The sequence below is a fragment of the Sturnus vulgaris genome, chromosome 12 (assembly GCF_052056855.1).
Source record: "Sturnus vulgaris isolate bStuVul1 chromosome 12, bStuVul1.hap1, whole genome shotgun sequence".
Lineage (NCBI taxonomy): Eukaryota > Metazoa > Chordata > Aves > Passeriformes > Sturnidae > Sturnus > Sturnus vulgaris.
The window spans coordinates 13,718,773-13,746,446 of record NC_142254.1 but is presented as its reverse complement, the minus strand read 5'-3'; the positions used below and the strand labels follow the sequence as shown (position 1 = coordinate 13,746,446).

Genomic DNA, 27,674 nt, shown 5'->3' with positions numbered 1-27,674 from the left:
AACCTGCAAAAAGTAGGTTACTAAATCTCTAAAAAAACCAAAACCAACCAACCAAACCAAATAATTCAACAGAAGAAACAACTTTTCCCAGATGGTACATATTTTTCTTCTGAGAAATTAAAATGAGGATCACTAAAGCCACCACAGTAATCAGTTTTCTCATGTGATGAAGGGCTAGTCAGGAGACATATTTCATACAGTTGGGGCCATCTTTCCTCAAGACAGAAAAAAAACATGTCAATTTAAAGTGATTGATAATTTAATATACAAGTTTATTTTTTCTAGTGTAGGCACCAGGATCTCATAAATCCTTACAAATTGTTTTCAATAATGAGCACTGGTAAACTGTTTTTTTCCAGGCACCAAACATTATAAAAAGTAATGAACAATCAGAATGAAGTAAAAAGTTTCACACGTCAGGCTGCTACTCTGATGGATCACAAATTAAGTTGTTTTACATCAACAAACAGTTCCCTATGACACAAGAGTGTTATCTAGGCACAGGAAAATACCAAACAGCTGTCATTTAATGTGCTTGGTATAGTGATATGTCAGTCTTCACAGCACAACCTTCCAGAAGGGGGGAGTTGAAACTGAACAAACCAACCTGAAAGCAATTTTTATCCTAAAACAACACGGTGGATAGCTAGAACTGCTGTTCATGAATAACAATGACATGAGTAAGCACAGCAGGAACACTGCACATTTGAGAACTTGCTCTGAACCCACAGCCCAGGCAGCATCTTCTCAGACTTCAAGCATCTACTTTGGCATTTCACTTGATTTCTGCTAGGCAAGCCAAGGAAAAGTCCTTTTCATGTCTGAACTTTCATTAGTTTCCAATTTAGCTTCATTCTCTCCACCTGAGAGGCAACACACCAAAGCAACTTGACATGGCTATGCTGCTTTACAAGAGCTGCAAACTCTTAACAAGCAATACCAGTTCCCCACATACCTAACCTCCTATCCACTCACTGAGTTGCTACAAATGGTTCTATTTCAGCACTGGGAGTTTTACTCTCCTTTTGATAGTGCCAACAGCCCAAGAAGAGCCTGTGGGCTTTGTTTAAATCTAAGAGTACACAGACTGCAAAATCTGTCAGCTTGTGCAGAAAAATGACACTTGTAGGTAACATGGGCCTCAAAACACACAGTGATTTTCTGATGCGCTACAGGTTGGGTGCTGTAGCTTTCTCATGACACACGGTGAACAAAGACAACTGCAGTGCTTGCAGAGGTGTACTGGCTATAAATATAATAGCTGCCCACTCTTTTGATTCTTGTTTCCATTTAGGTTGGTTTTGGGGTAGAGATTTTGGAGTTAGTGTGGCCTATATGCAGAGCTCAAGACTGAGTACTGGATGATTTCAGGCAAGGTGCTCCAGTTTCTCAAGCTCGGGTTACCTACCTGCAAAAATATTCCTGCAAACTCCTAAAAAAAAGCTCAGACACAAATATACAAATGAGTTTAGCCTGAAGCAGCAGTCTGGCAGCTCCAGCCACAGCAGTTCTCTGGTTTCATACAGGACAGCAGGCAGGTCAGAACAGCTCCAGGAAGATCACATCAGAGTAAAGCAAAGTGACCGAAACCCCTGTGTTCACCCTCTGCCAAGGTTAGTGCCAGTGCAGGAGTGACACTGAAACCAACTGCTGCAGCATGGGATGGAAACACCTGTCCCTTCTGCTCCCACACACCAGACATTATGAGTAAGCAATAAAGTCATGAGGCCTTCTATCTCCTGAGCCAGATGCAATGTGAATCTCTGATACAGGAAGATGTACCCTCGTATCTCATTACTGGCTTCCTGAGGGCAGATCCTCAGGAGCAGATGAGGCTGCTTTAATGCTTCTGGGAGGAAAACTAATACAAAACTTTTGAGGTACAAAAGCAAAAAGTTTTGTGAGCTTACAGAGGGTAGGCTGGATGCAGCACTCAAGATTCAATGCCTCTGTTTGCAATGGTGAAGGCAGAGTTGTTACTCTCCAGCACAAGAGGACAAATGACACGAAAGAGCTTCCAAAGCTATTTTTAAAATCTTTCTGGGTTTCCTGCTGAAGTAGTTCATAGTTCACCCACTGTATCTAGCTTTAAGCTATTGCCAACACCTTAAACTCCCCCACGTTTCTTAGAACAGAATCATAGAATCCTAGAACGGCTTGGGTTGGAAGGGACCTTGAAGATCATCTTGTTCCAAATCCCTGCCATGGACAGGGACACCTTCACTAGGTTGCTCCAAGCCCTGTCCAGCCTAGCCATGAACACTTCCACGGATGTAAGAACAACTTCTGCAACAGCATGTGAACAAACTCTGAGCAAAGTTCTACTGTCACCATCAGCTTCAAAAACAAAAGCCGACCTTTTTGCTATTTACAAGAAAATAAAGCCCGCTTTTTATTTTAATCGAGCAACACTCATCAGCAATTTATTTAGCAGTGAGACAGTAGCTGTAACAGTCTCTGGGAAAACTGACAGAGCCATAGAATGGTTTGGGTTGAAGAGACCTTAAAGCTCATCTCGTTCCAAGCCCCTGCCATACGCAGACATTTTTCACTAGACCAGGTTGCTCAGGGCCGCATCCACGCTGGCTTTGAACACCTCCAGCAAAAAGAAATGAGGAAAGACGTGTGGGAAGTGACAATATCGCATATTAGGCCTGATAATGTATTTTTTAAAAATACAAGCCCTAATTACGATTAAAAGTGCCCCGTAAAACAAGGCGTTATCTCCGCGCAAAAGACTGCAGACCGCCTCAGCCCCGGCCATCGCCGCCGAAAGGCCCCGCGGGGCCGCCGAGCCCTCTCGGGCCGGGACCTCCCCCCGCTCCGCTCGTCACGGGCCGGCCGGGGGCTGCCCCCGCGGCGCGGTGATGCGGCGGCCCCCGGGCCCCCCGACCTGGGCGTCGCGGAACTCCACCACCACATTCTCGCTGCTCCAGCGCGCCGCCATCTTGGGCCGCCCCGGCGGAGCCTGCGCGGGGCCTGCGCACTGTGGGGCGCCGTGCGGGGGCTGCTGGGAGATGTAGTCCCGCCATTCACCACCCCCCACCCGCCCCCGGCCCGGTGAACTGGGGCAGTGAGTGCCGTGGAGCCAGTGGGGGGGGTCCCACGGCCCGAGAGGGGTGCCCGTGCGAGCCCGGCCTTTCCAGAGGGGCTCTGGCCGCGGAGGCCCACGGGTGGTCGCAGCCCCGCTGCAGAGCAAGATGTGTGCGTGGCGTGGGTCGAGGGTTGTGTTCCGCGGGGCAGCGCCCGCTCGTCGGTGCAGCGGCGGCTCCGCGTCCCGCGGCGGCGGCGAGCGCAGCGCCGGGCGGCGGCGGTGCAGGGGTTAAGGGCGGCGGGCCGGGGGGGCCGGGGGCGGGAGCATGCGTGCTGCCGGCCGCTATTGTCTCCGGCGCGGCGCCCAGCACCAGGCGGCGGCCGCAGCGAGGCCGTGCCCGGCGCAGCGCAGCGGAGCGGGGCGCACCGCCCCCGCCGCCTCCGCCGCCCATGGGCCGCAGCTGATCCGCGCCCGGCTCCCGGCCGCGCCCCGGGCACCAGCGAGGCGGGCGGAGCGACCCTGCCGGCGTCCACCCCCCCTCCCCCGCCGCTCCCTCCCCGCTCCGCGGCCCCGGAGCCCTCGGCGGCCTCCGCCGGGGGTGACGGCGGCGGCGGCGGCGGACTCGGGGCGCCCTCGCCCCTGCGGGCCCGGCGGGGGGAGGATGCCTGGGGCGGGGATGGGTTTTCGCCCGTAGCTCCCCGCGCCCCCCCGCTTCCTTCCGCCCCCTCTCGCCTCCCAGCGGGGGCGGCGCGGCCCCGTTCCCCGCGGGGGGCTGTCGCTCGGCTCCCTCCGGCCCGGCGGCGCCCACATGGGGGGCAAGCAGAGCACGGCGACCCGCTCGCGGGGCCCCTTCCCGGGGGTGTCGACGGATGACAGCGCCGTGCCGCCGCCGGGAGGAGGTGGGGGGCCGCCCCCCTTCGGCCATTACCGGGCGGGCGGCGGCGGCGGCGCGATGGGGCTGCGCAGCCGCTCCGTCAGCTCGGTGGCCGGGATGGGCATGGACCCGGCGGCGGCCGGCGCTGTCCCCTTCGGGCTGTACGCGGCGGCGGCACGGGCGGCGGGGGAGGCCGAGCGGGCCCCGGGCGGCGGCGGCGGTCCGGGCTCCGACTCCACGTACGCCCATGGCAACAGTTTCCAGGAGACGGGAGGCGGTCACCATAGAGACGGGATGCTGTACCTGGGCGCCAGGGCCTCGCTGGCCGACGCGCTGCCCCTTCACATCGCACCGCGGTGGTTCAGCTCGCACAGCGGTGAGTGCCGGCTCCCCCGAACCTTCCCCCGGCTTCCGCTCCCTCCGTGGGTTCCCGGGGGCGGTGGTGGGCGCGGTTCACCCGGGAAGGGATAGCTGCCCCTCTCTTGGACCCTCATCCCCATCCCCTTCCCGGCACAGACGGGTGGCTGCCTGCTGGAGCTGGCATCTGTGTCAAGGTCAAGGGAGGAAGGGGCTGTGAAGGGAGAAGGCTTTCTAGAAGGGAGGTGTTTTGGCTCTAGGATATGAAGCAGTGGACGTGGCACCCCCCCTTGACTTGGGGGATAGTGGCTTTGAGGCCTTGAAGGTGCTGTAGCTCAAGACCTTGGGTTTTGCAACCAGGCTGAGCGCCTTGTATCTCTTCTGAAGGTGTTTGAGGATTGCTATTCAGGTGTAGCAGTTTCCGGCCTTAGAAACTGGGAAAGAAGCAGAGGAAGCCTTTGAAAGCAAAGTGTGGGGGTCTTTATTTTTTCCCTTTGATTTGTCTGATAAAGGGCCAGGGAAAGACCAAAGTGGGTTTTCTCTTTCAAGCCAGCTGGCAGTACTGTGGTGCTGAGGAGGAAGCAGAGAAGGAACTGCCTGCCTCTTTAACAGGGCTGGGGGGCCAGCTGGGCTCTCTTGCAGGAAACATGTCAGCCTATGGGAAGGGGCAAGGTTACCTTCTTCACCCTCCTGGCTGGACTCTTCTATGTGTCCTGGTGTTTGGAGAGGAGCTCTGGCTGCGAGCAGGGCTGTGTCACTGACCTAGTTTTGGCTGGGTAGAGGGAGCGAGGTGGGAGGTCCTCCCTTCCCCTCCTGGCTGGAGGGGAAGTCATTTCAGGGATGTCTCCCTGCATTTCCTGGAATAGTCTGGGATTTCTCTCCCACCCGTCCCGTTTGCAAATGTTGTGTTCTCCTTGTGTGACGTGGTCTGGGAATTTCATAATATGCCTTGGGACAATGCCTCATTTTCAGGAAGGCCTGAGACTGAAGCAGTGGATAAGAACAAAGTGCAAGAAGAGTCTCGTGGGGCCCATTTTCTTGCTTCTTGGAAAAGAAAACTTGGGATTTTTTTTTCCCTTTGCCCAGTCTCCAGGGGCTGCTCTTCTCCATTAAATCGAAGCTGTGTGTCTTGCATTGCATCCTCAGTGGCAGAACGCCCCACGTCTGATTCCTATTGATCCGGATAAGCCGGGAGCTTGCCATCCTTCCTGGCAGATGGAGGGAGCTGGCATGTGGCACCGGAGTTGAGACCAAGCACTCCTGCAAACTTTCTTGCTCTGTGACCTTGCACAGACTGTGCTGCTGCTCTGGTTTCTAAATGCAGAGAGACACGAAGGCACAGCATCCTTCCAGGTATTCCACAAGCCTCTGTGGGAATGAGGCCCATGGGGGCTTCTGCTGTGCCTGGTGCTGGAGTGAGGAGGGTCTCATTACAGAAGCACCCTGCAGCTCACAGTGGTTTATCAGAGAGTATCAGTTGCATCTTAAACCACAATGCTGAGAGGCAAAAACCTGTTCAGAAAAATAAACCAGCTGCAAAATGGAGTAAGCGGTTTTTCAGCCACTTGAGCGAGTTAGTGCAGTGCTGCTAAGTTAAACACAGTGCCCTTGAAAGATTGCAGCGTGAGCTGTGGGAAGTGCTGCAAGAACTGGGTTTCTCTGGTGCCTCTTTTGGGGCCCTCTGAGAGCATTTGAGCTGAGCTGAAGCGTGTGCAGGCAGCAGTGAGAGCTGTTCAGTCTGTGCCGAAGCCTCTCCCGGTGGTGGTTCTTCCTCGTTGCTAATTAATAGCAAAAGGAGTGGAGGATGCTTAAAAACCCTTCTGAAAACTTGTCAGAGCTCATTTAACTTTTTTGCTCTTCCTCTCTTAGTGTAAGAAGTTAATGAAGGATTTGGAGTCTGCAGGGAAGGGGGGAAGTAAGCCACCACAAGATTGCTGAAATTCCTGTTAATCTCCTGTTGCAGCTGGTTAACCTCCAGCAGGGCAGTCAGGAGCTACTTGTGTCTTCCCCCCTGCCTCCCCATCGACCTGCTCCTCTCGTGGTGCTGAGCCACTCCATTAGCCACTGGAAAGTGCTGAAGCAGCAGTGCTCTGGTAAATGGAGACGAGCTTTGACATTGCTGCGTGTGACTGTCCCTGCTCCCTTTGAAGGATGACTCGAGGGTGGGGATGAGGGGACCCGATGTACCAAACCCACTCAGCATGAGGTGTGCCTGGGGATCTCTGGGATCTGCCTGAGCTACTTTTTACTAGCAAGGAGAGGAGCCCCCCAAACTCGGTGGATAACAGGGCTGGAGAGTGGATTCTTGCCCTGCCTACCCCTTTCTGGAGACCTGGATGGTGCTGTTCTCTGCATGTGGGTTGCATTCACATTTTTCGAGGAGCACTTGGGTTTGGGGGATGAGCTGGAAGCTCAGAGTGCAACCTGAGCTCTTGTGGGGTCGTCAGTAGGACAAGGAGGAGCCATGAGGGCAGTGATAAGTGCTGCTGTTGCAGCAATGTGCCTATGATAACAGGAGCACACAGATAGTCCTGGCGCCTCGCTGCTCCCTGTATCTGCCATGCGGAGTTTCTGTGTCTCTCCAGCTGCTTCATGGCTCATCGGGCCCCTCAGCAGGGACCCTAAGGAGTGAGCTGGGGCAGGCTGAGCTTTCTTCCCTGCTTAGTGTCATTCCTTTCCCTCTCTGCAGTTGAAGGCCTGCAGAAAAGCTAGGTGTGCCTGGGGAGGAAGAAAGGATTGTGCTGGGAAGCCTGTGCAGAGAGAGATTGCAAAGTGGTCTCCAAGGCCGGTGAATGCTGCAGCATCACTGTAAGATGCTGTGCATGGGGATGGTCAATGAGAAGAGCCCACTGCTGAATCCCTCTGGGCTCCACTGTGGCTGCTGGGATGCCAGGATGGAAGGAGCAGTTAGATACTGATGGCCTCTAGCCTGTCCCTGGATGAGATGAGGAAAGCTGCTACCCTTGTGAACAGTGAAGCCTATGTATATCTTCTAAATGGGGTGGGCAAGGAGCTCTCATCTTTATGGTGGAGCTTGTCCCTCCCTCTGAGTGGACAGCACCTCTGTGGGTGAGTCCTGTTTCCTGATGGGGCTTTTCCCAAGGCATGCCTACCATGTACACAAGCAATGTAACTGTTCCAGCACCACCTGAAACTGCTCTGGGATTTCCCTGTCTGCCCAGGATTTCTGATATCTACTTCTTGGCCTCCACAAGTGGAAAATAACATATCTTGCACAACTTTGGAATTTGCCTGTAGCACTTGACCCTGCCTCTGTAGGCTTATGACTATTTAGGACTTCTCAGTAAAGCCAAGGCTAGCGGGAAGAAGGGAGAAAAGGGAGATGTGTGATTTAGTGCTACATGTCTCCGGCTTTGTGTGGTTCTCTTAGTATCTCTCATGTTATTCATCTTCATCAGAGGATCTAAGGGAGTTTGCAGAGGCTGTAAGTAGCTTAAAGTTTATCTGGAAATCCCACTCATCACCCAAGCCCTTGAGTGTTTGAAGCTCTAATAAATCCATATCTCCTTGTCTGCTAGCTAGCCCAAGGAAATGTCTAACTCATCCTCCTGTGCATTCCTACCAGGAATGTCACAGGCTTTCTGTGCACTGACAAAGCAAGCTGTTTGTCCTGGATGCTGGTAGCACCAATGTCAGGAGGCTTTCTTTGCCAAATGAGCTGCTGTGTTCTCAGCAGCACTTTCCTGGAGCAGGAGGGCCCAGCCTGAAGAAGATGGCAAAGTTTTTAGGGCAGAGATGGCAGCCAGGGTGCTGGACTGAGTCTTTCTCCAGGCACAGATTGAGAGCAAAAGAGGTTGGAAATGCTCTTCAATCTGGCTCCAGAGTAGCAGGGTGGGAAATAGGGGTTGTTCGTTGGAGGGTGAGCTGAAAATGTGTGTGAACACCTGTGTTGGGCAGCCCCAGTCTCTGCAAGCTGAGAAGAGGCTTGTCTGTGGTGGGTCCTGAGCCTTTTATCACGGGTGCTTGGCAATCCTTGCTCCTCAGATAGTCCTGCCACTGCAGTCTCTACACCAGAACAAGAAGGCTGAATTCTAGCTTGCTAGTCAGCTGCTCTCAGCCCTGACTGTCCTGCCACAACTTGTCACCAGCGTGTTCTGGCAGCCAAAATGGTCCCACTGTGTCCCATGGTGTATCAGGCAAAGCACTGCCAGCTGGTCAAGGGAGGTGATTGTCCTGCTCTGCACTGCTGTGTCTGTGTGTGCAGATTTAGGTACCACTATACAAGAAGGATATAAAGCTGTTAGAGAGCATCCATAGGAGGGACATGAAAATAGTGAAGGATCTAGAGGGGAAGCCATATGAAGAGCATCTGAGGTCACTTGGCTTGTTCTGCCTGGAGAAGAGACTGAGGGCAGAGCTCACTCTGGGCTGCAGCTTCCTCAGGAGGGGCACCAGAGGGTCGGCACCAATCTCTGCTCTCTGTGACCAGGGACGGGACCCAAGGGTATATCATGGAGCAGTGCTAAGGGAGGTTTACATAGGATATTAGGAAAAGGTTTTCACCCAAAATGTGGTGGGCATTGCAAAGCTCCCCAGGGAAGTGGTTGCAGCACCAAATCTGACAGAGTTCAGAAAGTATTTGGACAGGGCTCTCAGGCACATCTTGTGATTCTTAGGGTTGTCCTGCTCAGGGCCAGGAGTTGGATTTGATGATCCTTGTGGTTTCCTTCCAAATGAATCTATGAAGTTTTCAACTTGAGATATCATATGTGCTTCCCTCCCCCCTTCCAGGAGCTAGGCCTGGGGAAGGGCACCCCAAGGTCTGCATGAACTTGCCATTCTGAATCTATTTTTGCTAGTGGAAATTTCCAAAGATGACTGTCCTCAAACCATCTTTTTGTGGGTTTGGTGCTGGTTACTGTCTGACAACCGGATCAAACACCTGCATCATTGCCAGACCTGCAGATCATTTGGGAAGTGCGTGCAGAATGACTCCCCACACTGGTGATGTTGAGCTGTTGGGCGCTCCAGGTCTGGAGAGGATGCTTTTCTGCTTCTCCCTTGTCTGAGCCAGCTGTCAGGGCAGCATCCACCTGGGACAGGGGGAAGAGGCCACAGCTACCTCAAAAGAGCAAAGTGCTGAACACCTGAAGATGGGAGACTCGAGGGCAGCTTTAGTGCACAGCAGAGCTGAAGTTTCAGTGCGTCAGCGTTGGCGTTGTGCGTGAGAAGCTGGCGGTGGAAGCAGTTATCTCCAGTCTTCGCAGCGAGAGCGAGCCCGGGCTGTCTCTGCACTGCCTTCCCTCCCCAGTGCCCTCTGAAATCCCAACTGCTTTCCTCACGAGCGAGGCACTAATTCCTGTGCACATTAACTGGGCTCTCTCCTCTATAAGCCTGTGCATAAATCAGCATAGGGTAGCTGGGTGCCCTCTCCCTCTTCTGCACATGTATCTTCTAGAGATGCTGAGAATGATGCTCTCGTGCTCCTGGGCTGACCCACTTCCCAGCCAGGATTGTCTTCCCAGTCTGTGACGTAAGTTTATCCCATGCTGGTTTGTTTTGCTGAGATGTTTGTTCCGGTGACTAGAATAACCGTAAAGGCTTCTCTTATTTATTAATGTGCTATTTAGGCTTCTCTCTGCTCTCTCTCTCTCGTTCACTGGCCGGAGGATCAATCAGATACAGACATCTTTGGTGGAGGAGCAGTGTCAGGCTGGCACCTGGCCAAGGCAGCCGCACAGAGTCATGGGAAAATGCTGCTAAATGCTGAAAATTAATTTCAAGAGAAGCGCAGGGAGGGAGAAAAGCCCACTTTGGAGGAGGAGGGAAAAAAAAAGCTTTTTCCCCCCTCCAATGTAATCTCTCATGTGACAGATCAGACAGGCAGCAAGGGGTCTTTGGACAAATTGCCTTTGCAGGGACCAGTCTTGTGGTGCCCCAAGCAGACAGTGAGCAACCACGAGGTGCATTTTGTGGCATCTGCTGTTGGTACGCCAAAACCCCAGATGTGCTGAGTACTTGGTTTTGAGTAAATGTGACCTGGCTTTCTCCTGCTTCCCTTGAAAACTGAAATCATAAGGGCTTGGGAATGATGTGCATGAGCAGCCAAGTGATGCTGTAAAGCAGCAGGCCCTGATGCAGAGCACTTTGCCCACCTGATTTGGTCTGGCTGCACATCGGGATACAACAAGCCTCCCTCTGTAGAGACACCAATTTTTAAATTTCAGATAGAGCAAGAGTGGTTAAAGCTGGGCCTTAAATGTCTTTCCTTCACCAGTTCCACCAGGCAGGTTTCAAATGTGGGTGAACCCGCTGGGGGCTTGAGTACCCCTCAGGGTGCTCCTGCTGTCCCTTGCAGTGCTTTTTGATGAGAGGCTGTTGGAGGTGCAGTTTCAGGAAGCTCTGCTGCCTGGGGCCTCTTCTCGTGCTGCTGCACAGCATTTCCCGTGGGCAGAGCCCAGCTGCTGGCAAGTTTCCTGCCCTGCTGGGCTGCAGGCAGGGAAGGGGAGTGCCTGTGATGGGGGACAGGGGCTGCTGCTCTCTCGTCACCGTTTAACTTTCCAGCCCACTGCATGTCTGTAAATCTGGGATTTGAGGGAGGTGGAAGGAAAGGCCAGAGAAGCAGCAGGCAGATCTCCATGGCTCATTTCTGTGCTGCTGGCACAGGGTTTGATACATTGGTGCTCCCTGCCTTTATGCTGCCAGGTTTGTGCCATGTGCCACCAGCTGAGCCTGAGCAGATGCATTGCTCTGACCCAATGCCGGGGCTGTGGGCAGCTGGGGATGTTCCATCCGGGGTGTATTTTGCCAGTGGGGATGGTACCTCACCATTGGAAAGGCTCTGCACCTCTGAGGTGAAGCTGACTCTTCTCTCCCCTCCTTCCCTATAGGCCAGAGCTGGCCAGCATCAGCACCAGGTTGACCCTGGGATAGTTGTGGTGTCATGGGCTGAATGAGCTTGGGAAATCTGTGACTCCCTGTGCTAATGCACACTCATGTAGCTACGGGGCTCCCATCAGTGGCATGAAACTAGACTGTTTGCCTTGGAACAGTCTTGTGGCACTTTGTAGAGAAGGAGAGAGATGATGTGGAAATAGTTATCTTCTTGCTAGTTTTAACAACCCTAGCAGAAATTTCCTGGGATTGTATATTCCCGGTTAGCACTCTTGGTTCATTGAGTTTGTCAAGTTATGGCCATAGTTCCTGAGAGACTGTCACCTGCCAAGCACAGAAGAGGGGCTGGGGCAGATCCTGGTGAGGGAAGCACAGCAGCACAGATGAAGAATGGAACTGAAAGCTGTTCAGAGCTGTTTCCTGGCCCAAGCAGGCAAGACGGCGTGACAACAGTGGGTATTTTTAGAGGCCAGCTGCCTGCAACACAAGAGGGGGAAAGCAACAGTCAGGCAGGAGAACTGAGTGATGCTGACCCTGTCCCACATCCCTGCCCAGCATTTTATTTCCTTCCAGGATGAGGCCACTGACATTTCCATGTCCTCAGTGTCTCTTTGCCTGTTGCTGCCTCGAAAGACAGCTTTCTTCCTTCTCCCCCTGGCTTTCACCATGGCTGAGTTTCTCTGATCACAGCTCAGTGATTTGAGGGTGGTGCTGGAGGTTCTGCTCTTCACATCCTGGATGGTTGCATTACAGCTTGAGGTGGTGGGCGTTTGGGGGATTGTTTTTTTGGAGAAGTCTTTGTCACCACTGAGGGGAAAACCTGCAGTTTCTCCTGCAGCCGGGGTAATTGCAGTAATTCGTTTGGGAGCTCTTCCTACAAGGAGATGGAGCTGCACTTCATCAGAAGCGCTGCAGGGGAATTAGATCCACCTTTCAATCCATGCATCCATGGCCTGTACATCTGTAGCCAGGGAAAAGGAGGCAGGGTTGCTTCTAGGCAGATGTCTTAAATTACTGCCTGCAGGGAGGTCAAGTCAGTATGGGCTGAGATCAGTTTTGGGGCCAACCCTCTGTTGAGCTGGTGCTGAGCAGGATGGGCTAAGGCTGAGTCCCCTGCCTTGGCGTTTCAGGTTATCCCTGGTCTGATCTTGCTGCTTTGAAACCAATGTCCATTTGCTTATTTATTGCAACTCTGATTTCATAGCCCTTGAAGTATGCTATTTGCCTGGATTTTACCCTGCTGAGGGGGTTTTTAGATGCCTTTGATTTCTTTTTTTTTTCCCTGTAGACAGGTACAAAACAGGTAGCAGCTTGCACGTAGTCCTGGGTGAATGTTTCACGGGAGGATGAAGGCCCTGCCCAGCTCTGGCAGTGGGGTTACACTCTGCTCTTCTAAGTGTTGCCTTTAGTGATGAGGAGGAGAGAGAACTTAAGATCCCACAGCTGGGATTTTTGTCATCTGCAGCCCCACTGTCTCCTTCCTCAGAAGGAGCCCTTTTCATGTTGGAGGTCAGCACATGCTGAAGCAAAGGAACAGAGAAGGGACACCTGGGCAGGGTTGCTCCTGCCTGTGGCACAGTGTGTAGCCCCTCTTGCCTCCTCCAGCAGGATCCAGCGTGGGCAGACCCTGCCACTTTCCAAGGGGCTCATTCCTCTGAGATGCTGTGCTTGGTGTTTCAGAGGGCTCCCAGAGCTGCAGAGAGCTGGCTCTGCCTGCCACCTGCATGCTGCAGAGGCACCTGGGAAGCTCTGGAGTGGTGTATCCCCATCCTCAGCATAGATGTTCCTCCCAAATCCCTAGCCTTTGGCTGTCAAAGGGGTGCTCATGCTGCCTGTCTGGGCAGCTTGGTGCTGTGGAGAATCCCTCCCCTTCTGCACTATGTACAACAGACAAGAGTGATCACTCTGCAGCTTTGCACCTGCTTTTTCCCCTTCCTGCTGTCCTGGTGTGCTGGGGCATTCACTTGGTATCCCTCAGCAGTCACAGTCCCTTCTGGGGAGCAGGGAGATGCTCTGTGCCATGCAGCCCTTCCTACCACATCAGGGGCAGGTGAGGTCAGGGCTTGCTCTGCAGCATGTTCCTCACTAAGATTTTTTTTTTTTTCCCAGTAGTGGTAAAGTTTCAAATTTTTTTGTCTTTCTGCATAAACAACCACTGTGAACTGGCTGCAAGCGTTCCCCAGCCATGCACTGCTTGTGGGTGCAGCTCTGTGTGCCTTTTATGCTCTTGTTTGCTGCCCACTACATAAAAATTGCCCTTTCTCTACCCCAAAAAGCAATGTATCATCCTTCCCACACACCCCAAGAGTTGGGGGTGTTACACTGCTGAAAAACAGTTGCCTCAGTGATCCTGCCACCGTGGCCCAGGCACAAAGACACCCTCCACCATGCTCCTCGTGTAGTGCTGCTCTGGAATGCCTGGGGAGGAGGTGTCCCAGGAGCTCTTTGGGATCACTTCCTGGCAGGAAGGGGTATGTGTGTGCAATCAGTGCTTGGCCATAATCCCTGCATCACAAAGCCAGGGCTTGTCATCATGTGCCTCTGGAGTGTCCCATCATCCTCCCAAGAGACCGTCTGAAGATGAGGCATGATGGAGCCTCAGCAGCATCAAAGCACAAGTTTTTTGTTTTGGGAAAACCCAGAGGTCAGGAAGCAAATTGCCCCGTGGGGTCAGATCCGGCTGTGTTGGGGAGTGGCTCAGGTCAGGCTTTGGTGTTTCAACCTTTCCAAAAGCGGGAATTCCTCTGGCAGTTGCTCAGTGCTGGAGCCTGGCAGTGGGGACTCCGTGGGTGCCTCCCCAGCGGATGTCTTAGTCACAAATGACTCACCTCAGCACTCCCCTCGTGACGTTGCCTCGCTGCTCCCTCCCAGCCCTTGCCAAGCCAAAGTGCCAAACTCTGTCCTTTCCTGCTCTGATTTCCAAATTGCTGCATCCCACCGTGCTGCCAGAGGATCCCCTGTGCTCCTTCATTTCAGCACCTGGGACCCCCTCATTACCCTGCTGGCTCTGTGCATCTTGTGGATGATTGCTGCCCACAGCAAGGCTTTGGCTGGGCCTCCTCTTTCCTATGAGAAATACGTGGGAGGAAAAAAACAGGCATTCAGGAAAACCCTTTGGAAATTCCCAGGTGTGCCTGCAGGATCGTTGTCCTCTCTGGGCAGTGAATTTGAGCACCTGAGCATCCCTTGAGAGGTGTGGAGGCAGCATCAGAGCATCCCTGCAGTTCTCCTGAGCCATGAGATGGCCCCAGACCTGTTTTATGACTAGCAGGAGCCCTGGATAAGCTTGTAGCTTGGTAAATCTGAGCCCTGCAGCCTGACAGCAGGAGTTAGAGGTGTTAATGCCTTCACTGGGCTATCACCCAGGACCCCTCTGCTTAACTTTGCTCTTCTCTGGGGTGCTAAAATTAGCTTTGGGCTACACATTCTTCCTTATGAAACCTGTTCCCAGCAGCTGGGGGAGTGTTTCTGCAGTAAACTAGGACTTGCCAGAAGACAGGGTGACCCTGAGAAATTGCCTTTTTCATCCAGGTCTGGAGGGACCTGATCCTGCAGTATAGCCTGAGCTATAGGAGGGAAATGATCTCTGTCTTAGCATAGGTACTTCTGTTAAAAAATTGCAATTACAACCGTGAAAGAGGTGATATTGAAACAGTAATAGGCAGGGAGAGTACTTGGTGTCTGGACACCCTGTGACCGTATAACCAGGCCTCTTTGCCCTCCTGCTTCTCCGTGTCTGTAGGCTGTGCTGGAGGAGTTTTGTAAGGCTTTGTTGTGTCCATCTGCTGAGAATCAATAGCTTTGGGTGCTCTGGAGCAAATGTTCCTGTGGGGTTCCCTCTCCCATGTCTTCTGCTCCTTTCCAGCTCTCCAGCTTTCCTCAGCCCCAGAATTGCAATCTGTTCTTCTTCCCATCCTCCCCCACCACCTCCATAAGAAACCAACTGGCTAAAAAAAAAAAAAAATAGCTCTGCCTCCTGGCTTGCAGCAAGCTAGCCTTGGGCTTCTGTGATGTGGCGTCACCCAGCCCTTCTCCTGTGTCCTGCATCTCTCTGACCTCAGTGGCTTCCCTACATCACACCTGAAGCACTTATGCCTTGTCCTTGCTGCTACATCTCCTCTTTGTGGCTTGAGTCAGGTGGGAATGGACAGAGGTGTCTCCAAAGCACAATGCCTTGAGCATTAGGGTGGTGCTGCCCTTGGCCAGCTTCGTGTTCCATGGCACATCCCTGCCACACTTGGTTGGTGTGTGGCTGACCTGACAGCAGACATCTGCATGTGGGGACTTTGCCAGGAGCTACTGCACACCAGGGACAGCTTTTCTTAGACCTTGGAAAACCTAGCTTTGCACAGAAGTAGCTTATTTTTGGGGTGCTGCTTTCATATTACAAACATCTATTTTCTCCCTTCTCAGCAAGCTGAACTGACTCAATCAGCAAGGAAATGGTGGGGCAGGATGGAGATGGAGCAAAATTGTCCCCCTGCCAAGGCAGCAGAAATGGTCGAGTTTCCTTCCAAGCACTGCCATCCACAGATGTCCCATCCAAGCCACATCCCCTGCTTGGCTGATCATCTGGGGCTGGTTCACCGGCCTCCCCCAGCCCTGCCTCCCTTCCGTCCTCAGGAAGGTGGGATATCTTATTTCCACCCTGGGCCCATCCTTTATGTTCTCCCACCTCTCTGCAGCCTTGAATCAGGAGGAAGGACGCTCACTTTTTCAAAGCTGGCAAATGAGGCAGCTTAAGTGCTTTACTCCTTCCTGCCTACGTGTCCCTGCTCGTGTCAGCCCTTGTGCTGCACAATAGCCACAGAGTTCACCCGGTGCCTTGAGTCCTGCCAGGGCAGCAGGGCTGCCTTGGACCGTGGCTCCTGCCTCTGCCCGTGCAGCTGATGCCATTTCCTTCTGCAGGGGGAAGTGGATCCTGGCCTGCAGGCACTTGGTGCTGCTTCCTGCAGCATCACCCAACTGCATCGCTGAGGCTGGTAGAGCATCACTTCCATGGTGGGCTTCCACTGGTGACGGGACACTCAAGGAGTCCTCAGCTGCCAGGTCCCTGTTGTGTCCCAGCACCTCTCCCAGGCTGGAGAGGTGCTCTATGCATCCATGTGCCATCTCCAACGAGCTGCTCTATGACCGTCACTTTTAAAAAATGAGGCTGCTTTAAACCCACAAGGAATTTATTTTCTAGAAGATGTTGGGTCTGAATTTCTTGGCTCTTCAGATTTCCTTCACTTGGTTGGCAGAGAGAACAACTCCTCCCTGATCCCTTCTTCCCTTCTGGGGCTGTGCTGGAGCCCTCGAGGGGTAAGGGAAGGGGAGGACTTGGAACCCCTTTGCCTCACCCAACCCCGTATGCTTCAAGCTGACCAAATGGTGCTTCAGTTTTTCCCTCCTCTCCAATCACTAGTCTAGGTTTTTCCAATTTGATCCATGTATTTCAGCTTCCACCTGGTACTTGTTCAGCTGGCAGTGTTAGGGAAGCCCGGGTAGAAGGTGGAATGCTCATGGTTTACTCAACAAGGAGAAGGCACCAGGACTGCATGCTTGGACCAGATATTCCCTGGTTTTTGTCTCATGTTTGGACACATCCTCACCTGGTATAAGCCAGCTCCCTTGGCTGGGAGCCCAGGATGCTCTCTAGAGACATGGAGATGGGCTGTGCAGCTGAGGTTTCCAAATCTTCCATGATCATCAGGCAGCCTGGAGCTTACCCAAGCTCCCTGGTTCTCCAGGTATCCTGTGGGGTGACTGGGCACCAGAGAGGGGATCCCTCCTGGGGCAGGCACATTTTGGGGAGTTTGTGTTGCTTCTCCCACTCACAGGGCTCCTGGTTTATGTCATGGCAGTAGTGGGAGACCGGGCAACCAGGGATCCTATTAGTGAATGCTGTATGAATGCAGCATTGTGCCTGGGCTGCTGCTTTCTCCTACCTTCAGGGCCCATCATCCCCACTGGTGTCTTCCTCACACTGCTGGGGGGGTTTGCAGTGGAAAAGCTGCAGCTCTCTGTGTTTCAGCCACTTGCCAGTAACAGAGCCAGGGCTACCTACTGCCAGGGCTACTCCTGATGGCACTGTGGCCTGTAAGCAGTCTGCCTGGAGGCACACCCAGCAGGAGGAGGGTTTGGCAGGTGAAGGTAGACGTGACACGTGCCTTTCCCTGGGATCTGGGATAGGCTTGCAGCTCCTGTGGACATGGTCTCACCCACCCCTGAGGGGAACAGCCACTTCCACTCACAGGACATGGTGTGGCTGACCCTGTTATAGTGCTCAGTAGACACAAGTGATGGGAATTTCCTATCTCAGCTCCAGAATTAGCTCTGTTTGGGATACTTAGAAATGGGTTGGAAAGGTGTCTCAATCTTCTCCCCATCACTAAATACCTTGCAGTTCTGTGGCAGTGCTTTTGGTACTGTGAGGGTTAACCATCAGGCTTTTTCATCATTCATAGGACTGGCTGGAGATTTTCAGAGGTTCCCAGCTCTACTTTGCCCAGCTCTCTAAAATTAAACATGTAACCTTCCTAAAAATACTCAGAGGGTAATAGCCCCTGGAGAGTGCCAGCGCCACTTGCTCCTGGTTTCTAGACCAAGCCATTGGAGAGATTAGGTCACCTGCCAGCCTGTGTCTCGCAGCCCTGGAAAGCCCTTGGCTTTCTCAGAGTCTCCTGCAAGGTACAAGAGTCCAGGTCTTGACCTGTACCTGCCTTTCCAGGCCAGCCCTGCCCCCTTCCTGCAGCACCCTCCTCTTCTTCACTTACTCTTGCTGGGAGCTGGTACCTGCCCACACATTTCTGCATGAGGTGACAGTGCCAGCTTCAGGTTTAATGTGCCATGGGCGGGAGCATCACCAGCTGCACCAGATGCCTTGGGAGGGAGGACATGTCCATGGCCTTTCCCTGGAGCAACCCCATGGGTGTGGGAGGCCCAGGCAAGGAGGAATAGCTGGGCCCTTCCTCTCTTTTTTTTAGGCATGTGGGAGGAGGACAGAAAGGGCTTGAGGAGGAGGGAGGGAGCTGAATTTTCCATGAGCAGCTGTCAAAATGTAATCTCCTGCGTTGCTCCGGCTGGCAGCTTAGGCAGGATAAATTAACGGGGATTTCGGGGAATGTGGAAAATACCATGGCCTGGAGGGGGCTTGCCATGTGGAGAGCAGCTCTTTCATCCTCAGGACAGGCTCCTGCCTGAACTGTGAAAGGAGGTTCCAAAGCACCAGGCTCGGTGCCTGCCGCTGTTTGGTGCTGGCTCTCACTGGTTCTCTGCCTATCACCTTCACCCAAAGGTCACCTGGAGAAGGGGTGAGGGAGTTCACCTCTGCCTCCCCTTTCCCACTGATGCTGGGTTCTTGTGCCTGCCATGAAGGGAAACACAAGCAGTTGCTTTTGCAATGTCAAATATTTGTGCCGACAGCTGGGGTGCAGGGCAGCCCCCTGCCCTGGGGGCCTTTCCACACCCACAGCTCCTCACTCCTGCTCAAACTTGGGGATTTACGCAACTGCATATTCATCTTTCCCTTTCCCCCCCCCCTTCATCTTGTGAAGTGCAGAGCCAGAAAAGCGTGTGTGTGTGCTTCTGCACTTGGCTCAGCCCCCAGACCTGTCTGGCTGGAGGATGCCACAGACGTGCTGGGGCTTGAGCCCGGGCCCCTCCGTCTGCCCAATGTCCCCACGTCCTTGCCATGGGGCTGTGGCAGTGTCAGGAGTCCCAGTGCTCCAGCCAGCTGCCCAGGGAGCAGAGAGGAGCATGAGGAGTGTTCATGCCAGCTATTTATAACCGTGCTAAAGCTATCCCAGCTAGCAAAGAGGCCTGGAGATACAGCAACAGCCGCTCGCTGGAGCCTGCACAGGACCCTGCTCTTTGCCTGGCCCTGCTGCTTTGCTGGCAGCCATGCCCTGGCAGCCACAGACCAGGCAGTTTCATCTGGGGCCTTTTCCCATTACATTGGTTGCACGTCTCATAGGATCCCTTCGGGTGCTGCTGGAGCTGGCAGATCTGGGACAGCTGTTTAAAATAACACATTGGCACAGAAAAGGGGGGACCAGAGGAAACGAGTTCTGCCCACACACAGCACAGGGAACAGTACTGAACCTCTACAAATGCCGTGCCCTAACACAGAGTTTGCAGAGACAAAATGCCTTTTCCAAAGGGAGTCCTTCACAGCCGTTTCAGGGACTTGCTGCTGGAAAGCAGTGGCCAGAGCTCCCCCAGTAGGGATCCGCTCCAGGCAGCACCAGTTCAGGCAGGGCCAGGGGAGCAGGACACCGGGAGGGTGTCTGGCAAGGGGAGGCCAGCTGGGTCTTGCAGCAGGCAGGCTGGGAGGCTATCCGAGCTATCCACGCTATAAATACACCAGGCGGGTAAACACTTGGGAGGAGGAAAAAGCCAGCTACTTCAGCTAATGGGCATGGCTGCCACAAGATATAAATCGGTCAGGAGTAAAATCAGGCTAGAGAGGAGAAGGCAGATCGGTGCTGCTGCCTACGAGGCCCTGGCTGCCGCACTGCCCTATTGCCTGGAGCTTGGTGCAGTGGGGGCTGGACTCAGAGCAGAGACCCAGTGGCTCAGCCAGGCTGGGGCAGGGATGTGTTCCCAGCGTGACAATGCTGCAGGCCAGCAGGACACCCCAGTGAAGGGACCCCTGAGCTTGAGGGTTCCTTCTTTTAGCAGGTCCTTTTAGAGCCAATACCATACCATCCATGGTACTCATCCTTGCTGCGCCCTCCTGGGAAAGAACAACACCCTGGAGGGGCAGGATCCGAGGACCTGGGAAGTAAACTGTATTTATCACTGTTGCTAATGAGCACTGGGGTGTTGAGAAGTTAGAGGGGCTGTTTGCACAGCAGTGGTCTGAGCTGCCTCTCCTTAAAGCCACCCTGTACTTTCTCCCTTATGGGAAGCAAAAAGAAACTGCCCTGTCCACATCCATGTGGTGGCAAACAAGAACCTGATTCATCCTTAGATAATTTGTGTACATTCTTTTTCTTCTCGTTCCTGAGCAGCCTTTGCATATATATGAAGAAAGCTCTTAAGCAGCACTGCAGTCAAACCTGATCTGCTTTTAGAAGGCAGATCCTTAAATTACCCTCTCCCTCTCTGCAGGCAGGGAATTGCTGGATATTCTGGTGCAAACCCGTGGTGGTGGCAAGCGCGTGTTCAGCTCGAGCTGCGCTGCTCTGCTGGGCACTGACAAACCACATGGCCTCGAGCTGGCTGCAGTAGGAGGGCAGGGAGTCTCAGATGGGTGACCTACAGGGCTTCTTGGGGTTCCGCTCCTTGTGAACTAGGGGCTTACAAACTGCATTTGGGGCAGCCTCACTCAGTGGGGCTGGGGAGGATGCTATAGTGGTCTGCATGGCTCGAGCAGGTGATGACACCCTGGCACCACCTCAGGCAAGGTCACAGAGCAGATCTGGGCATCCCATCTCGGTTCATCCAAGAACCCAAATCACCAAGCAGGGCCAAGGTCAAGCTGGTTCATCAGCTTGTAGTGTCCCTGTGCTTCTGGGGAGACAGACTGGCATCAGAGGGGTGAGCGCCCAGTCCTGTGGAAAGCTGGACAAAGCAGACATTTGTGTTTGAGGCTCCGATCTGCCAGTCTTCTGCTGCAGCCATAGAAAAAAAAACTTCCTTGCAGCTTTTCTGGCTCAGCTCTGTGGTGCCGAACTCTGGCAGCAAGGACAGCACTGTCCAGGCACAGGGACGTGCCCCTGCACTTGCCAGTGGCTGGGTGCTGCATGCCCCAGGCTGCTGCTCGCCCTTTAAGGCCTGGCAGCAGCTGATGGCCACGTGGGCACTGTCTTGGCACGCTCTCCGTGCCCTCTGCGCGGCGGGCACGGGGACGGCCAGCACACCAGCTCGTCGGCTGTCCCCTGTTCGGTGGCTGTCCCCCACGCTGGTGGCTGGCACAGGATGAGCGGGTGCCCAGTGGGTGCCGTGTGGGGTGAGGGTCACCATGCAGGCAGCAGGTGAGGGGCTGCCCGCTGCCCTGCCCCACCATGGCCCCAGGGATTCCCCAGGATGCAGGGTGGACGACTCCTGCCCTCGCTAAGGGCTCGTCTCTGTGCTCTCCTTCCAGGTTTCAAGTGCCCCATTTGCTCCAAATCTGTGGCTTCTGACGAGATGGAAATGCACTTTATCATGTGTCTGAGCAAACCTCGCCTCTCCTACAACGGTAAGGGCCAGGCTGTGTGGGGGACACGGTGCCCTGCCACTCTGGGATGGCTCCGGGCAGGCTGAAGAGATTTGCTGTGGGCGGGTGGCTTGGCTGGGCTTCCCAAGAGGACTGTGCTCCGGCAGGATGGTGCTGCTCCACTCTGCTCCCCTGTCGTGGCTCAAGCCTGCTGCTTTTGCTTTTGGGCTCCTTTGTAACACAGCCCCCTACGCCGAGGGGGCCCCGTCCCTTCCCCTTTGTGCTAGAGGGAGCCCTGCTCGTGCATGTCCTCCTGGGCTGCCCCTCAAAAAGGGGCATGTCCTCCTTGCTGGCAGGGTGGCTCATGAGGCTGAGCATTGGGCTGCAAGCTCTGGCGTCTCCCACCTCTCTCCTGACTGCTGATGTGGGAGTGATGCTCACCCCCTACTGGTTGGTGATTTTTTGGAAGCCAGGAGTAGGGGTTGTGTTGACTCCAGATGCCCCAGACCCATGTCCTCCCTGTGCCTCCACATGAACCTCTTCCCAGTGTTTTCCAGCACTGTTGTCATTGCACCCCATCCCGGCTGCCCCCGCAGCAATGACCCTGGGCTCCCCTCCATCCCAGGGAGGGGAATTCTGTGGTGTTCCCCTCTCACTGCTGCCCTGTCCTCCCCTCCCAGATGACGTGCTGACCAAGGATGCCGGCGAGTGCGTGATCTGCCTGGAGGAGCTGCTGCAGGGGGACACGATAGCCAGGCTGCCCTGCCTCTGCATTTATCACAAAAGGTACCTTGAGGGGACAGCTGGGCGGGTGGCAAAGGGACAGACGGGGACACCTAAGGCTCAGCAGCATGGTGGTAACGTGCCCTCCTCTTGCAGCTGTATAGACTCATGGTTTGAAGTGAACAGATCTTGCCCAGAGCATCCTTCTGATTGACCCGCCGAGCGTGCTTGCTGACTTCTCTCTAAGGTGAGCCTGTGGTGGGCTGCTCAGAAGGGACATTCCCATGCTGGGTTTAAATCCAGGGCTGGATGTGGGCGATGGGGTGGGATAGGATGGGACATGACAGCCAGGGCTCCCACTCCTCACCCGGGATGGTCTCTCTCTGCCTTTGCAGGGCACCTTGCTAAACCTGCTGTACCTCCTCTCCCCGTCCCCCCCACCCCGCCTGGAGTTTTGGGCTGACTTTAAATTCCTCAAGAAGACAAAAATAAAACCCAGAAACTTGAATCCACTTGGGACAACGGCGGAGTTTTTATTTTATTTTATTATTTTTATTTGTTCTGTTGTTTTTCTGCTTTTTGTTTTGGTTTGGTTTGGTTTTATTTTATTTTATTTTTTTTTTTATTTAAAAGACTTAAAACAAAAAGAAAACATCCAGGAGACGACAGTGTGAGAAAAGCGGAGCGACCTGCTCTCCCCTCCACAGCCGCTGGTCACCAGGAGAGCTCTGCCTGCCAGGGAGGCCCCGGGGACGCCCTCGGCCGAAACCCTGCCATGATGTTTGGCTTTTCTCCCCGAACCGAAAGGGGAAAGCTGCCGGGGGACAGCCGGCCAAACGGAGCACGTGGCGTTTCTCACCGGCAACCCCCCCACCTCCCACCCGGACTCGCCCGGGGGCTCTGCTCGGTTTTTTTGCACTGACTAAACGGGAAATTTCTCCTCTCTCCCATCTCCCTTTTGGAGATCTCCACCCCGGCCCCGACAGCGTTGAGATGGGGACTCTGCCCCACGCCGGGAGCGGGGCCACTGCTCCCCCCTGCTGAGTCGCAGGGGTCCGTCTTTCAAGTGTTTACAATGAGAAAAAAAAAAAAAAAAAAGGAAAAAAAAGGAAAAAAAAGAAGAAAAAAGAGAAAATGGACAAAAAAAAAAAAACCAAACAACAAACCACAACTGAAGCTTCGTGTTGACTGGCGTGTTCTTCAATTTGAGCTTCCCTGCCCCGGTGATGTTTACAGACTGGTCACTCTTTAACTCAGCTATAACCACTCAGAGACTGGAGAGCTGCAGCATCCCCGCCGCCCCTCCCGTGCCCCCTCGCCGGGCTCCTCTTGCCAAAACCGCCTCTCCTCTTTCTTTTCCATCGGCTTTGAGTTGGACCCTTTTGAGGAGGGCATGGGGAAGGCTCCCATGGCCCCCCAGATGTCCCCAGCCACCCCTAGTCACAGGGGTGGTTTTGCTGGAGGTGCCAAGATGGTGTCATTTCATGGCAGTGACCCCCTCGCCCATCCCCGTCCCCTCCTGGCGCGGCGGGCGCGTTTTCGTTGGTGAGACCTCCCCTGCCGGTGGCCGTGCCCCTGCGGGAAACCTTTCTGTATTTATATATTAAAAAAAAAAAACAGGGGAAAAAAAGAGTTCAGAGCTTGGGGGGAGCTTCCTTCATTAGTCAAGGTGTTTTGATATGGTATTAAAACAATGTTCAATAAAATATTCACTGTTATTTTATTTCACTGGCTTTCTTGGTGAAGCAGATGATGCCAGTGGGGTGCTGGTGGGGTGACACCCCACCCATGCCATTTCCCCTTCTCTGTGGGGATGGCCACAGCAGTGCTCGGCAGGTCCCAGAGAGCTCCCACCTGGCACCGGCAGCTCAGGAGAAGTGGTTGAATGGGACCCTGACAATGCCCTGCCCTGTGTGTGCTGTCTGGGACAGGGGCCTCCTGGGAATGGGCTGGGAGGTCCTGTCGTCCTAAACAACTTCACAGCACATGGACAGTGCGAGTCCAAAGGGTTTATTGGGAGTTTGAGGATCCCTGACCCCCAGAAGTAGTGATGGGGGGATTTGTAGGGATACATACAGTGGCATTGCAGGGCAGCATGGTCACCCTGGCCCCAACTCCAGGGGCTGAGGCTCCCCACTGCCAGCTCAGTGCTGGTGCTCCCCCTCAGAGCACCTTGCCAGGGTTCATGAGGTTGTGGGGGTCCAGTGCAGCCTTGATGGAGCGCAGGGTGTCCAGGCCCTCCTGGCCCAGCTCTTCCTGCAGCAGTGCCCGCTTGCCCAGCCCCACGCCGTGCTCCCCGGTGCAGGTGCCCCCTGCTGCCAGTGCCCGCCTGGGGGACAGGGAAGGACAGGGCATGGGGACATCTGTCTGCCCAGCCCCGGCCCCCCACAGCACCCTGGCCCCACCTGCCCAGGCGCTGGGTGAAGGCGTGGATGCGCTGGGCCTCCTCCGGGTCCTGGGAGTTGAATACAAGGATGCAGTGGAAGTTGCCATCGCCCACGTGTCCCACCATGGGTCCTGCAAGGCCTCAGGTCAGATGGGGTGGGGTGTGGAGGACGGTGATGTCCCAACCCCCTGTCCCGGGGGGCTGTGGCCCTGCTGACCGGTGAGGCCGGAGGCCTGCAGGTCCTGCTTGGTCTCCACCACCACGTCAGGCAGGCGGGAAATGGGCACGCAGACATCCGTGGAGTAGCCCTGGGCCAGGGAGGGCAGAGCTGTGGCACTTGCAGCACCAGGGGCGCTGCTGCCATTATCCCCATCCTTGTGCCTCACCTGGCAGCCGGGCCGCAGCGCCAGGGCAGCGTACCAGGCATTGTGGCGCATGGACCAGAGCTGCTCGCGCTCGTCCAGCCCCTCCGCCCAGGCCAGGCTGGAGCCGCTGTTCTGTTGCACGATCTCCTCTGGTGGTGACCAGGAGCTCTGGGACAGGACTCACAGCACCCCCAAGCACCCAGCCCTCACCCAGTGCCCCTCCTGGGCACCCATCCCACACCCTGGGATACTCCTCATCCCTCTGCCCCTTGTCCTTGGGTCCCTGTCCACCACTCTGACAACCCTGGTCCCCCCGTCCCATCTCCATGAGCCCCTCAGCAGATCCCCAGTGCACACACCCATCCCTCACTCTAGTGTCTTCCCAGTCACCATCCCAAGAATCCATTGCTGGTCCCCTCTCCCTGGTCCTGGGCACCTATCCCTCTCCTCAGGATGCCCTTGATCTCCCATCCCCTATCCATAGGCAGGCATCCATGACTCCAGTCCTCCAGTTCTAGGCTCTGGGCATTTGTCCCTCATCCTGATGACCTCAAGGTCTCCAACCCCCACCCAGACCTGGGCACCCATCCCTCACCCCAGGACCTGTCCCACTGTCCCATGTCCTGGACATCCATCACTTACTCCAGTGCCACATCATGGCCTCCCAGCACCATGCTTCAGAACACCCTGGTCTCCCTGTCCCTGAGCACCCATCCCTCATCCCTGGGTGTCCATCATGGCCCCCAGTCTCCTCCTCCCTATTCCCAGTCATACCCATGTGCTGCTGCTGCTCAGCAAGGCTACGCCGGGAGCCGTGCAGCTCCAGGAGGAGCGTGGCTGCCACTGGCAACTCCATCCTACTGAAGCGGCCACAGGCATCTGCCATCACCTCATCCAGGAACTCTGGGTGGGAGGAGGCAGTGTTGAGCTCCACCACTGGCACCGGGACCCCCAGCCCCACCTCTGGCTGCAGGCACTCACCGATGCGGGCCACAGGCACAGCAGCCTGCAGCACCTGGACGGTGCAAGCCACGGCTGCCCCCACGCTGGGGAAGGAGGCGACGGTGACAGCAGTGGCCTCGGGCAGCGGGTGCAGTCGCAGCGTGGCCTGAGTCAGGAAGCCCAGAGTGCCCTCGGAGCCCACGAAGAGTGAGGTCAGGTCGTAGCCGGCCGCCCGCTTCCTGCACAGAGCTGGTGAGCAGGCACCCACTGGCACATGGCCAGCCCAGCACAGCCTCCCGGCCCCCTGGTGCCCACCTGGGCTGGCGCCCGGGGCCAGCAGTGTGGAGCAGGCGCCCATCCGGCAGAACCACGCGCAGGTTGAGCACGTTGGGGCGCATGGTGCCGTAGCGCACCGCGTTGGTGCCCGAGGCACCCGTGGCTGCCATGCCACACAGCGAGGCGTCCGCCCCAGGGTCTGCAAGCAGGGATGGACAGGGGAAGCAGATGGGGATGGTGTCCACTCCAACATGGACACCACTGGGACCTCAACCACAACAAAATTATGGGCATCCCCAAAAGCATTGGGGCCATGGCACTTTCATTCCACAGGCACCCACGGGAGTACAGCACAACAGTGGACCCCACATCACCCCCAACACTCCCACCATGCCCAGCCCTACAGGAATCCCAAGCCCCTCGAGTGCTGTCACCCCCAGCCCCATGACCCCTCTCATGCCCACGGTACCGACAGGAAACCAGAGCCCAGTGCCACGCAGGTGCTTGTTGAGGGCCTTGCGGGTGACTCCGGGCTCCACTGTCACCGAGAAGTCCTCGAGGCTCAGATCCGCGATGGCATCCATGCGGCTCAGGTCAAAGCAGACGCCGCCCTGGCACAGGGGCACCCGGGGCTCAGGGCACGGCGGGGCAACCAGAGCTGCTGGGGGGGTCAGAGGTGCCGGGGGAGCCGATACCTGCACGGCATTGACGCCTCCTTCCAGGCCGGTACCGGTGCCAAAGGGCACCATGGGCACACGGCAGCGGTGACAGAGGGCTGCCAGCTCCTGCACCTGCCCCACCGCCTGGGGCCACACCACGACGTCTGGAGGGGCACAGCTGGGGGACAGGCAGCACCACTGACCAACTGACTAAACCACTTGACCCTCCCCATGGCTCTTCCCCAACCTGGGACTTGTCACATGCCCCTTCCCTTCCCCACGGCCCCTGGTCTAGCCAAATATTTCCCATCCCCAGGCCCGGCCCCTTCCCATGGTCCTTCCCCTGCCCAGAGCCCTCTCCAGGGGTCCCGGCTCCAGGGACACTCACGGGTGCATGGACTCATCGTGGCCGTGCTGCTCCCGCACTGCTGTGGCCGTGGAGACATTGGGAGCCCCAGCCACGGCCCTCAGGGCCTCCACGAAGTCAGGGGGCAGCGAGGGCTGCGGGGGGGAACAACGAGGACCCGTCAGGGATGCACTGGGGAGGGTCTGATCGCGGCCGTGGGCCAAGGGCACGAGGACCTGAATGCCCTTCGGAGCCCCGGCCCCACCTTGGAGCAGCAGCTGCGGCGCCCCAGGGCTGCCCCTAGCGCCAGCACCCTCCGCAGGGCCATGTCGCAACGGGACAGGAACGGGAACAGGGGAACTGCACAGGACCAGGACACTGCCCTCCCCCGCAGCCCGTCTGTCCCTCCCCCATACTGACACCTTAAGGTGGCTCCAGACACACGCCAGTGTGTCCCTGCTGGAGGGATCTGCGTCCCACCAGTGCCCGTGGTCATGTTCCCATGCTGTCCCCTGCCTGAGCGGAGTCACTGCATTCGCCATGGCCCCTGCCCTCACACGTGTCCCCATGTCTGCTCAAGTATCCCTGCAGCTGCTCGGGGGTCCATGGGCCCATAGGAGACCACATGTCCCCGTGCTCCTCCCCTCCCAGACCGGAGTCACCGTGTCCTCCTGCCCATCTGTCCCCATTCCCAGACAGGGGTCTCCATGCGCCCCTGTCTCTCTGTTCCC

At 55.6% G+C, this 27,674-nt stretch overlaps 3 protein-coding genes across 6 annotated transcripts in view; 1 reads left to right on the top strand and 2 right to left on the bottom strand.

Annotated features, from left to right (window-relative positions):
* The window catches only part of WDR59 (WD repeat domain 59), a 48,690-nt gene extending 45,701 nt beyond the window's left edge, over positions 1-2,989 (bottom strand). For 2 of the 3 annotated variants that reach the window (XM_088171921.1, XM_014880808.2), the window contains exon 1: positions 2,894-2,989. In XM_088171921.1, the coding sequence (XP_088028047.1) occupies positions 2,894-2,947 (54 nt within the window). In that variant the 5' untranslated portion in view covers positions 2,948-2,989. Of the gene's footprint in view, positions 1-2,502; positions 2,688-2,893 lie in introns of those variants that run through there. The other variant, XM_088171922.1, reaches the window with a different exon arrangement.
* A 761-nt stretch (positions 2,990-3,750) lies between these two features.
* Positions 3,751-23,692, top strand: ZNRF1 (zinc and ring finger 1). The gene is made up of 5 exons (XM_014880838.2): positions 3,751-4,284; positions 21,193-21,288; positions 21,927-22,032; positions 22,126-22,216; positions 22,365-23,692. Exons 1-4 carry the CDS (start codon positions 3,843-3,845, stop codon positions 22,181-22,183), a joined length of 702 nt encoding a protein of 233 aa, XP_014736324.1. The 5' UTR covers positions 3,751-3,842; the 3' UTR covers positions 22,184-22,216; positions 22,365-23,692.
* LOC106855781 (D-lactate dehydrogenase, mitochondrial) lies at positions 23,666-27,326 on the bottom strand. Of its 2 annotated transcripts, XM_014880698.2 has the most exons (11): positions 27,209-27,326; positions 26,986-27,098; positions 26,634-26,775; positions 26,408-26,549; positions 25,978-26,137; positions 25,702-25,901; positions 25,495-25,623; positions 24,742-24,869; positions 24,573-24,663; positions 24,375-24,486; positions 23,964-24,298 (listed from the first exon to the last, which is right to left on the bottom strand). In XM_014880698.2, the coding sequence occupies exons 1-11, from the start codon at positions 27,269-27,271 to the stop codon at positions 24,133-24,135; spliced, it is 1,446 nt and encodes a 481-aa protein (XP_014736184.2). In that variant the 5' UTR covers positions 27,272-27,326; the 3' UTR covers positions 23,964-24,132. The 2 variants fall into 2 exon arrangements, with proteins under 2 accessions (XP_088028049.1, XP_014736184.2); XM_088171923.1 differs by having other exon boundaries at positions 23,666-24,486.
* Between the last annotated feature and the right edge of the window lie 348 nt (positions 27,327-27,674).

Bases quoted from the DNA above. Each gene is read 5' to 3' on its own strand.
- ZNRF1 (XM_014880838.2), top strand. From the start codon at position 3,843: ATGGGGGGCAAGCAGAGCACGGCGACCCGCTCGCGGGGCCCCTTCCCG. The intron at 4,285-21,192 runs GTGAGTGCCGGC...CTCTCCTTCCAG, and splicing joins GTGGTTCAGCTCGCACAGCG to GTTTCAAGTGCCCCATTTGC. The intron at 22,033-22,125 runs GTACCTTGAGGG...CTCCTCTTGCAG, and splicing joins CTCTGCATTTATCACAAAAG to CTGTATAGACTCATGGTTTG.
- LOC106855781 (XM_088171923.1), bottom strand. From the start codon at position 27,271: ATGGCCCTGCGGAGGGTGCTGGCGCTAGGGGCAGCCCTGGGGCGCCGC. The intron at 27,099-27,208 runs GTGGGGCCGGGG...TCCCCCCCGCAG, and splicing joins GCCGCAGCTGCTGCTCCAAG to CCCTCGCTGCCCCCTGACTT. The intron at 26,550-26,633 runs GTATCGGCTCCC...CCCCTGTGCCAG, and splicing joins GAGGCGTCAATGCCGTGCAG to GGCGGCGTCTGCTTTGACCT.